Source organism: Mytilus californianus, unplaced genomic scaffold (assembly GCF_021869535.1).
Source record: "Mytilus californianus isolate M0D057914Y unplaced genomic scaffold, xbMytCali1.0.p SCAF_9, whole genome shotgun sequence".
Lineage (NCBI taxonomy): Eukaryota > Metazoa > Mollusca > Bivalvia > Mytilida > Mytilidae > Mytilus > Mytilus californianus.
The window spans coordinates 24,151,704-24,164,405 of NW_026262745.1; the positions used below are offsets into that span (position 1 = coordinate 24,151,704).

Below are 12,702 nucleotides of genomic sequence, written 5' to 3' on the forward strand. Positions count from 1 at the left end.
CAATAGGGGCCAAAAGACGCATTTTTCTAGTTTTCAGACAATAACTTGTGTTTAAGTGTATAATGGATATCTCTTAAATTGTACCACATTTTACAAAAAGAAAATTTCTTCAAAAATATCATTTTTTGGAAAAGGGGGGGGGGGGGGTAAAAAAATTGGGGGGGGGGAGGGTCAATTTTTTTTCCTCAAGATTTAAGAAATTATCAATTTTCCCAAAAAAAAATGGAGGTCACAACTTATTTTGCTAATTCTTTGTATACAGTCTGAAAACAGATTTACTAAGTATTGCGAAACAGCAAGATATCTTCAATTGAATATAAATTCAAATCATATAACCAATTTCAAGTTCTTTGACTACATTTATTCTGTGTCAGAAACCTATAATGTGTCAAATATTTAATTACAATCCAAATTCAGACCTGTATCAAGCTTGAATATTGTGTCCATTTTTGATCCAACTGTTCAGGGTTGGACCTCTGCTGTCGTATCCAGCTGCGCTCGGCGAGGCAAAAGTTTATATTGACCAGCATGAATGAATATTACGCTTGATTAAATATAGTTCACTTACAGGATTACTTAAAATACATTCCAAACTTTGCAACGATTCCAGATGCGCCCTTTTACAGAATGAACTTGCATGCTGAAAGACAAATATGTTGTTTCATATGATGATTACCATTTTAGTGTAATGCGATAAGAATAACATAAATAATATTTATTTTTACTTCTGAAATGATAATTATTATATTGAAACTCTAGCTTGGTCAAATCATACTGATGTCCTTCGTATTAAGTCTACATGAATATATAGAAAAATACAAACTTAGTTAAGACCAAGCATATATACTATGGTTCATAATTTGGGCCATTATAATTATAATAACATTATGTAGGCAAAGCTGACCTTAGATGAATTTGGCTATTCTTATTAGGTAATTTTTTATCGTTTGGCTCCTATCGTTTCAGCGTATTTACGCATCACTGGCTTTCAAGTATTTAGGTTTGAGCATTCTAGAAGGTTAATCTAAAAAAGCGCTTCGGACGCACAAAATGTATAAAGAGTGTATTTTATTCACGAATTTTAAATAGGAATGGAACTAAATTTTCATTAAAAAAACAGTACTGACCTTTCACAACCTACCCTACTGTGCAAATCTATGATACATCACGTTGTTTATGCAATTACTTATCTTTAATTTCATATCTGTTTTGAAAAAAGAAGTTTAAATTACACTAAAGTAGAAATATTTAAAAACCTTCATTATTTCTAATAAAAATCTGACACCAGCTTCTTCATCTACACGACTTTCAGTAGTGAGGCTCTCTAAAGCATCTGTCCAGTCATTGTCATACAAATTGTTGTACTTCTCTGCAAGCTTTGTTGATCTGTTAGGGTCACTAAGGTCAGCTATTCCTGCATTGTTTTCACTTAACTTGTCGCCCATTTCTTTGCTTAATCTGGTTAGATAAGAAACAGTTCGGTTGAAATTGTATTCATTCATTCATTTATTCAAACTTTCAAAACTTAAACATACATGTATATATATTTTATAATTCTTTACAATTAGTATCATTGCACAGCATTAGGACCCATTAGAGACTACTCAGACGAGTAAGAAGCATGGTGTACACTGATCGATATCACTGGTACTGAAACAGCAAGCCAAAAACATAAATTTTAAAAGATACGTTTTATTTGATATCGTATTCCTAAAATACTTGACGTACACTTAATTTTATATCCTGTCACGAATACAACAACGTAAGAAGATAACAAACTCATGTCAAAGAGTGACATGACAAACAAAATCACACAAGCTGGCATCTGTAAACTGTTCGAAGAAATTAATTCTTACAACTTTACCATTAGAAATTATTGTTTACTGTCTTTTTGAAAGCAGCAACATTTCTTTTCGCCAAATCATGATAGGGGGAAAAAACATCATGGAATACCGCATCTTTTGGGAGACATATACTACATTAGCATGAACAGCTGGAATATTGTCTCATAAAAATGAAAGTTCACAATAGGAAAATCGAGGGTGAGCCTTGCTCTCATTTTGACTTCGCTGTCGATCTCTGGATTAGAGTTAAGATATGACGCTGACCACGCTGTTTCCGTTTGTTTTATGCTTTATTTTAAGTTTAATGGAATCGATTCGATCAAATTAGCTATACCAAACATGATTTTAACAAAGGATCTCATCATTTAAACGACACGTGAGGTCAAATGAGATATCATTGACAGTTCTCTATATTATCTACAATTCGCATTTTCATGATATTGTTGTGATTTGAACTTACCTCTTGGTATCAGATGTATTCACTTATTATGGTAGGGAAATGATTGAAATAATTTTTTGGCTTTGCCAAAATTAAGGATATAGTGTGCCATTTTAAAAGAAATGGCTTGTTTTTAATCAGCAGGTTGTTACAAAATCTCAAATTCTAGTATTGTGATAATCATACACGAAAATCACGATTATGATATTGTAGTTTTAAACAAAAAATATGAATAAAATACTTTAAGAAATAAAAAATGAAATGAGGTTACATAATAAAACTCATATATTGACAATACATTCTATAATAAACCTGTTCTAATAGTCCTCTTTCCGTATAATCAAAGATGTTATATTTTGGAATCAATACAAACATTTTCTGACCGTATGCAATATTATTATCATAAGATATTATTTTATTTTGTTTTCTTTTTCCATAAAAGTCATACAAATTAATTGCATTTCTGCATCAAAACTTGTTGTTAAAATCTGAATCGATCATTTACATTCGGTTATCTAAGTTTGGTGAATACAATACCATGCTATCTTATTGAATACTATATCTCTATTAAATAGTTACAAACATTTCTGATTAACTGTTGTCGTATATTAATTTTCCTCATCTATGTTAATGATAGTGTGCCTTTAGATAGTCCGGTCAACTTTATTAGATCTGACTTATTTTATACACACACATCATCTGCATTTTATAGTTTTACAGAGATGTGTTTTCATATCAATATTTATTTAGTGAGCATATCAACATTGGAAAATGAAACATGCCTTCTGAAGTTAAAAAATAAAAAAAAATAAAACAATTTAAATACTTTGCATGGCAAAGTGCAATTTAAAATTTCCTAAAATATTCATTTATTCAAAACTGTTAGCTTTCTACACTGTCCACCTAAAATTACCTGGATAATGCTGAATCCTTTTCAGACTTGAGATTTGTTAATTCAACGTCTTTTTCCTTCAGACGCATTTTCAGTTTTTTAATGGTTTCCTCAGAATCTGTTCTCGCTTTTTGTTTTGCGTCTTTTATTAACTGTTTTGCTTTAGTTATTATTTCATCATTTTGGTCTACTGCTTCTTGATATTTTTTTTTGAATTCATCATAAACTTCTTTAAGTGTATTGTATTCCTCCTTTTGTTTCTGCAACTCTAACTTCAGTTGTTCTGTTGATGTGTCCTGTTAATCAAAAAGAGTAATAAAAATGAACAGGTCATCTTTTGTATACTTCCTTTCTCCATGTTACTTTTTTAAAGGGAAACTGAGGAGGTGCAGTATATGTCATTGATAGGACAATCCAACACTACCAATAAGAGCTGACACATTAAAATGTCTCGTTTTCTGTATAATTGATTTATTTTAAAAAGTCAGTAAAATCTCACGCTGATGTAACAATATCCCTGCATGGCGAGAAAAAAAAATAAAAAAAGAGGTCAACATTACATAAGTAAAAGTAAACAAAATGTAAAGTACTAATCCTGTCTCCATGTCAAGCAAAGATCACGAATGAATACATCTATACATGTAATGTACGTAATCTTTATATAAGTAGTTCTGTAGATTGTATTAGATGATTTTCCGTAGGAAATACTACTTTAATTCCCTTACGTATAAATTATGTCCGAATTTAATCATACTGTATATGATTATGCCGCTTGTGTGTTTTTCTGCACTGGCCACATCCTTTAATAAAAAAATGTTAAACGTTTAATGCACCAAGAAGTAACGTTATAACCAGCTTCTGTAAAGCAAGCATAAACGGGACATAATTTCAGTAAATCTTGTCATAAAAATGTTCTTTATGATCACGAGAGCACATAAAACAAAATTCATCACATAATTGACAATTTCACGATTCACAAAATTCCCAGAAAAATGAGCAATAAGCATCAGCTTTAAAACTTAAAACTTAAAGAGGTATTATTTATGTAATAACATTAACGGTACCAATTTTTCTGTACCAGATGCGCATCTCTTCAGTGATGCTCAGGGCCAAAATATTTGAAAATCCAAAGCTTATTAAAAATATTAAGAACTTATAAAACAAAAAAGACAAAAAAGTATAACTAAATTCAGGCAAGGAATCAGAGCTTTGCATGAGGGAGATATATTCTTTATAATTTTCAAAATGTTGTAACGGCAAATTTTAATAACACAAAATCCGTATTTTCATGCCAGTACCGAAGTACTGGCTACTGGGATGGTGATACCCTCGGGGATTAACAGTCCACCAGCAGAGGCATCGACCCAGTGGTAGTAAAAACATTAACGGTACCAAACGGTACAAATTTTGACAATAAATGTCTCTTCAGTGATGTTCGGGGCCAAAATATTTGAAAATCCAAAGCTTATTAAAAATGTTAAGTGCTTGTAAACCGGAAAAGACAAAAAAGTATCACCAATTACAGGCAAGGAATCAGATCTTGGATGTAAATGTAGTATATCTTATTTATCAAAACCATTAGTAATTGTAAAGAAGAAAGTATATACAATGCAATTTTTCACAAAATGCATACTTTTAAGTGCCGGAACACTCATACATCTTTTCAACGGCAATGACTTTCGAATTTATAGTTGATTTAAACCTACTAAACTAATTATAACAAATATTCTTTCAAATTTTGGTGCCTTTATTGATTGCATATATCGCATTGAAATTAAAATCTTAAAATAACGAGTACCACTAATAAATTTCGTGCAGCTTCGTATCTTGACTAACATCTTTAAATCGATAGTGAATGTTGATTGAGAACTAAAATTTCCTATCAAAGGGCATACTTTAGTTTCCTTTTGTGAACTTTCCATTTTATGTTGATACATTCCAAGAAGCTCGGTCATATGAATTATATATCACCCAGTCGATATAGTTCATCTGCGTCCTGTAGGGTTCTCTTGTGATAAAGAAGGTAATTACCAAGGGTTAAAAAAACATATGTCGAAGAAAACAGGTTACATCATGACCAAACGAAAAACAGAGAAAAGATAAACGAGAGTGCACAAAAAATACACAGAAAAACTAAACGTTGAGTAACACAAACCAGTAAAAACAATGAAAAAACAGTCAACAGTCCATAAACATTTCACAGAAAGAAACAAGCATTCTGAGAGTATTGCAAGGGAATACTGTTTATTTATTTTATTATACATAGTCCCCTACCGGGTAAAAATTCATTATACTGGAACAAAATGCTAACTTGATCTATAACTTGTCATGGTGTAAACAAAAAGAAAATATCAAGTCAATATCTTCAAGCATGACTTAAAATAGTGTGGAAAACTGATCATATGAGTGAATTTTTCAAGGTCAAGGACTATAACTCTGCACAAAATCATCAGACTGAAACAAAAATTTTAACTTGATCTGTAACTTGTCATGATAAAACTATTTACCAAATATCAATCAATATCTTCAAGCATGATGAAAAAAGTGTAGAAACACTCTAACATTAGATATGATTAATAGTTCTCTAAAATTAGATATGATGTAATACAGTTTATATCTATTTTCAAATTATAATCAAATATAATTAATAGTTCCAAATATTTTTTCTTTCATTTGTCACAAACTAATATAGATTTGTAACTTATCTATAAAATGTCAACAATTTTTATCTATTCAATGTAGTGTAATGAAATATATACATTAATAAAAATAGATTATTATCTAATTACCCGGTAAAGGATTTCACTTCATAATTTTTTTTATATATATAGCATTCAGAAAATTAGTTTATACAAAATTATAAACAAACCTGCCAACAAAATTCTTTACACAATTTACCAAAGAATGTCTTTTAAAAAATGAGTTATCTCTCTTTGTACAGAAACATGGTTTCACATAATATTCTAACATAAGATATGGTCCAGAGTTATGGGCTTAATCATCAGACCGGAACAAAATTCGAACTTGATCTATAACTTGTCATGATAAAACTATATACCAAATATCAAATCAATATCTTCAAGAACGAATACAAAAAGTGTGGAAAACTGATTTGCCGGACTGACGGATGGACAGACGGACAGACGGACGGAGCGCAAACCTGAAATCAAGTATCCCCGGTAGGGTAAGCAGTTCATGCTCCACTAATAACATCCTTGTCATCTTGCTCATGGTAAGTAAAACTCCGATGATGAGTGGCTTTCGATGACTTCACGATCATGAAAAGGATGACAGGATTGTGACTACTAAAAGTAAATCATATCAATGGGCATCCGTGACAAAGTTATAACTCAATTAACAACCAAACCCTGATGGCGTATGCATCAGTATTTAACGTTCAGAAACGTAACAGTATCGGTAGCTTCCTTGTAAGCAGCAATCCTATATCATGAATTTGATGATATGGAATGCAAGACCTGGTTTATCGTTTCAACTGTGAGATATGTAATCCATATGCAGAAGCGGGTTCAAATGGAAATAAAAATGGAAAGTTCATAATGGAAACACTGAAGCCATTGCTTTTATCAAAAAGTTAAGTTCTCGAACTCTTCGATTTCTAAAAAGCCAAGACATGAAGCAAATTTAAATGTTATTACAGTATTTGTAAGTTAAATAGGATTGGCGAATCAACATACTCATCGACTTTGAAAGATCCAATGATATTATGTATATGACAGGTTTATATCAACAATAGTTCTAAAAAGCTTCAATGCAAGTGTATCTCAATAAGGTTTAAAGTTGTTGGTTATCATTCATTTCAATAGTATTTATGAACCATGGAAATGTTAATTACGAGACAAATAATGTCCCGTTTAGGCTTGGACGCAAGAAAGTTATAAGGCTTTCATTGATTAAAATGCTACATCTTTGTGTATTAATCTTATAACATTTTAAAACAAAGTGTATGCTATTCGGCCCGTAAAAACACACAAGCCATAAAATAATTATGCTTTAGAATTGAATTCGGGTAAAGGCAAGACTAGTGGAACATATCTGAGATCATTTGCAGATATTTCATAAATGTCTACCAAATCACGAAGGCGTCCGTTGAACTTTCGACAAAACCGCTTGAACTTTACGAATAAGGACCTTGGTTTGAAACTCCTTTTAAAGAATATTTAAGATAGGACATCATTATGGATTTCAGATGAGCGTAAAATCGAACTTTTAGGAAGAAAATCGTACCATAGGAAAATAAGGTGTGGTATGATTATCAATGAGACAACTATCAACCAAAGTGCAAATAAAGTGGATGTTAACAATTATAGGCAACCACACGGCCTTCGCCAATGAGAAAACCCATATAGTATAGTCGGCTATAAAAAGCCCCGACATGAAAAATGGGAAACAATTCAATTGAAAAAAACTAACGGACTAATTTAGTATTACATCAGTCTTGTTGTGAAGATGTTTCTCATAGGAATCTGGTTACTTACTGTATGCGTAGAAAACAAATAAGACCTACAGGAATATCTATAGCGATAACAAAATCATATTCTAAATCTAAAAAAGAAGAGGCTGAAATTTCTTACCCTTAATTTTCACAGTTAAGTAAAATTACCTTCAGAGATGATTCTATTGTATCAATATCAACTTTCTGCAAGTCCTTAACCAAAGTTAGAAGTTGGTCCACGTGTGAGGATTCTCTTGGTGATCTACGTTTCGTCCTGTCATTCTCGATTGCGACATTTGGTGATAACTGCTTGTCATGGGAAAGATAAACCTTTCTCGTCGTTGTTATTCGGTCGTGTCTATCGTGTTCGTTGGTTTCCCCTTCATTGGAAATTGTTGGTGATGGTTGGTGGTCTCTGGAAAGAAATTCTCTTCTTGTAATAGGTTTACTGTGAGTATCAAAACGACTTCTTTCATCATGTGGTGAAGTTGCCCGGTTGTATGTTGATTCAGAGCTTGGACTGAGAAAATCGTATAAATTTGAAGCTCTTCCTGGACCCACGGTCCTGCTGTGTGTATCTTGTATCTTGTAAGACATTTTCTGTTAAAAGAAGACAAAATTTGTTTATTACAGTGATGAGTAATATAAACTTCATTCTATATCGTGACTGTCACGTTTTGTTTATGAAGTATTTCATTTGAGACCACGAATATTTTAATACATTTGTATGTCAATTTGGTCATCGTTTAACTGTTCAAAATTACATTAACGGTGCCAGTTTCAATGCACCAAGTGCACAATTCGACAATTAATGTCTCTTCAATGATGAAATACAAAGGTTCCAGAAGGGACTAAAAGTAAATCTAAAACCGGACAAGGAATCAGAATGATTAAGGTTGGTAAAATAAAGTTCAATTGTCGAAGTGTAAGGTCATGTATCATACAGTCTGGTATATAAATAAAGACAACAGTATTATATCGCTGTTCAATAGTCCTAAATAGATTAAGCGAAAACACATCCGGGTCACAAACCAAAACCGAGGGAAACACATCAACTATTAGAGGAAACGGAACAACAGAAACACTGAACTGCAACAATAACAAACGTCAACATGCATAGACATGGACTATTTGATAACAACTGCCATATTCCTGACTTGGTACAGGACATTTTAAGAAAAAAATGGTGGGTTGAACCCTGGTTTTATGGCTAGCCAACCCTCCCGCTTATATGGTAATGTTAAAAATACCGCTAAAATGACAACATTACGTGACAGGAATACAGTACAAATAAACACAAGAACAACCAGGACAGAGAAATATATAAATAAATAATATAATAATACATTACAACATGTAAACCACAGAATAACAAAGGACACCTCCCATGAATTTACGACAGTTCACCACACGTATGTATCAACGCCACAAAAAGTGACGTTTATTTTATCACAGGTAAATTTCTAAAAAATTCTAAAAATAGAATATAAAATTAGGATTGAGTTTGTAATGCTGTTATTTTATGTATTTTCTAATCATGACAAGAATACCAAAACGGAATTGTGTTTGTAATGGTGTAACCATTTGTACCCTCCCACCACGTCGGCTTTTCTTCCAAATCAAAACTATGTATAAATAAAAAAATCCTGTGTATATAGTTGCTTTTAACTAAAAATCATATAAATGAAATAGCTGATTAATTATCTCAACAATTACATACACACAGAAAATAAAAATAGAATTCAAACCACAAACGATAAGACATAACACAATATCCAACCAGACTTATGTACTTATATTCAATGTTTTAAGCATTTCAATTTAGCAACACCGATACATTGTCTCATGAAAAGAACATGGATGCTTTTCACTGAAGAAAGGTAATATTTCAAACTAAATAACGTATTCCTGTATCTAAGTTATGAAAATGAACTATATAACCAATCCGTGTAGCTAGTATGGAAACTTTTCACAATGAGAGAGAAGGAGGGGCAAAACATGTTTACGTTTGTGTCGAAGGCAAAAAAAAAAAAGAAAAAGAAAGAATTAAAGAAAGAAGAAAGAAAAGGATTGATACACCAATTAGGCTGTTGACCATAGTCGATAAAGTACGTTTTATAGTCCCCATTCGTCATACTAGTTTAAGTCATGTATGCTTTTAAAAAAATAAAAATAATCAGTCTGTTAATATGTACTTTGCAATTGTAAGTTAAATCTTCGACCGTATTATTACACTGTAAGATTTTGTAGATATTCGAAAGAATAATTCAATTGAAGTTACATATCGGGTTTAATTTCTTAATCTCCATTAAAAATTATCCATTGTTTATTTCATTTTTAACATTTGTATTTTATATATAATTTGATAATTTTATATTTTTTAAACGTTTGTAATTGATTTTCATTTCTAGTGGATATAAATAGCAATACTTCTTTTTAAAACCTGTCTATCTACAAAATGTATTTGATGGGACTTTCCGTTTGTGAACATATGACCGAGTGTGAATTCCCATGGCGGGTAATGCATGTATCTCAGGAAACACTTGCCCTGTCGACGCACACATACTATCTCTATTGGAGTTCATGGAACTCCCTAAGTTTAAGTTCGGTTCAAACTTATCAACGTCGGTTCATGTATTACGGCGGGGTCAAAGTTATTAAGGCCGTGTCAACGTATTTGACGTCACAAAGCCGGGGTATGTAATTTTATTAAGAACTGAGCAGAGTGATACAGACAGTGGGACGACCGATAAGTACAATTATGAGTATTCATGATCTTACATCTTATCGATACCTTTTACTTATATTTTGGCATATTGTACAAGATCATGCGTTTCTCAGACTGTTTATGACGTATCTTAACCAAATCAGATGGATGTGTACTGATTGATACTTTAGTCGGGGAGAACATGATTTGTTTATTAGTTTTAATTGGCTTTACACTAGCTTCGTGCCGATCTATTTTGTTCTTATGTTGTGCTGTTACACCACTGTCCATGATTAGGGGAGAGTTGAGTGCTCACAAATGCGTTTAACCGCGCAACATTCTTTATGTGACTGCTTCAAGTCAGGAGCCTGTATAATCGAGTGGTTGTCTTTGGTTCATGTCTTGTCATATTTTTTTTTGCAAATTGAATTATCATAAAGTAGACCGTTAGTTTTCTCGTTTGAATTGTTTCACATTTATCATGTCGGGTCTTTTATAACTGACTATACGGCATGTGTTTTCTCGTTTTCGAAGGCCGTACGGTGACCTATGATTGCTTTCATCCACGTCATTTGAACTCATTTTAGGTGACTAGTTGTCTCATTGGCAATCATACAACATTTCCGTTTTTTTAAAGACAAATTTTGAATATAACACAAACATCATGTATTGAAGAAAACATTTTCCCCAATCAGGTTCTTTTGCAGTTTCCGAAACTTATTTGGTGCAAAAAATAAAGTTTATCATAGACAATAGTCAATTAAAAGGTTTGTTAAAACATACATTGATAGTATATAATTCGATGCAATACTTTATTCCTTAGTCGACTTTCGGTTAGAGATAATAATTTTAAATGTGCACATCAGTTATGGATACTGTATCAGGGTCGATGGACAAGTGACGGTTGAATTTGTTTATTTGTTGGTGTTTCGTACCACTTTCAGCTACCTTGGTTTTATCATGTCGGGCGGATGTTTTTGGTGGAAGTCGGAGTACCCAGAAGGAACCATCGACCATCAACAGGAAAATTGCAAATTCTTGTCAATTAAGATCGAAGCGAGCGAGGTTCAAACTCACAACCTCAGAGTTGACAGGCTAGTGTTCATCGTAGATGAACTACTTTGAATATTCGGCCGACAAGGCCCATTCGTCGACTTTCAGAACAAAACTTTATACATGGACAATATAACTACATAAACATCGATCAATCTTTAAGAAATAACGAAGAGAAAATAAATCTTCAGACTAATATTTTGAAATTGGGAGATCAATTCATCGACTGATTGATGTTTTCTTACGTATAGTGGCAAATATTTACAATACATTATATGGGAAGATTCTGCAAAGTTTGTCTACCGGCATGAAGGGGTTAATTTGAAATGTCACAGAAAAATAGCAGTAAAATTTCTAAATTATCCTCCATGTGTTTTTAAATCGAAACGAAAGTACCTATGTCAAAAATAATTTTCAAAAAGTGAACGTATGTGTAACAATGATGCTTTAGATAATTATGTAGATTAACTTAAGGAACCAATAATCATAAATCAAAACAAACCTTACAGTTTAAAAATTAATAATCCTACAAGGAAGTTATTTTCTAATATTATATTCTAAAATCACGTGATGCTATTGTTTAATAGTATTTATTTTAGAAGACAATGAAAATAAAATACATTCATATTTAACGCTTCATTAAATTAAAAGATTGTTTTCGGATATTTATTTGTAATCAATTAAATAAGTTTAAAATGTCACAGGGGTCTGTATGAATTATTTATTCGTGTTTCTACTTGTTAAAGGCTAGGCTAACTTAGGCCACGTAACGGTAAATAATCAATCAAATATTCATATCAAAATAGCGTTAATTCCTTAACATTCAAACATTATAAACAATGATAAATCTTTGAACAATGTCATTAATTACTTTTTCTTTCAAGAGTTTTTTTTTTAAATCAAGAAAGATGTCTTTCAGATTAAAAATACAAATACAGAAAGGGGAATTGCAAGTCTTGAAATAATTATGAAGGTCAAAGGTCATATTGGTACTAAAGAAGTTTCTCTGTATTTAATATACCTACACTGGACCTGCTGTTTTAAACTTGGTATAGAAGTACTTCGAATAACCGGCTAGACGAATTGCAAAAAATATGGACCATTTTAGCATATGGCATCATATTTGTGTTTTGCTTTCCATGTTGGTACCTGTTAATTTCCAACTTTACATAGCCAAATTTAGGTTGTATACTGTATTTATCATTGTATAAAAATGAAGAAGATAGTGCACATCGGGTATCCTGATCCGAACTCCGCTGAGGGATCCGAATCATGATGAGCATTATACGAAAAATACAAACTATGGTAAACGCA

At 32.0% G+C, this 12,702-nt stretch overlaps 1 protein-coding gene across 2 annotated transcripts in view; it reads right to left on the reverse strand.

The window, feature by feature from the left end:
* LOC127715540 (uncharacterized) overlaps positions 1 to 12,702 on the reverse strand; it is a 35,409-nt gene that overhangs the window by 6,849 nt on the left and 15,858 nt on the right. The window contains exons 1-5 of one of the 2 annotated variants that reach the window (XM_052221628.1): positions 11,896 to 11,956; positions 7,797 to 8,228; positions 3,197 to 3,471; positions 1,257 to 1,458; positions 569 to 640 (exon numbers count right to left, since the gene is read on the reverse strand). In XM_052221628.1, the coding sequence (XP_052077588.1) occupies positions 569 to 640; positions 1,257 to 1,458; positions 3,197 to 3,471; positions 7,797 to 8,225 (978 nt within the window). In that variant the 5' untranslated portion in view covers positions 8,226 to 8,228; positions 11,896 to 11,956. Of the gene's footprint in view, positions 1 to 568; positions 641 to 1,256; positions 1,459 to 3,196; positions 3,472 to 7,796; positions 8,229 to 11,895; positions 11,957 to 12,702 lie in introns of those variants that run through there. The other variant, XM_052221627.1, reaches the window with a different exon arrangement.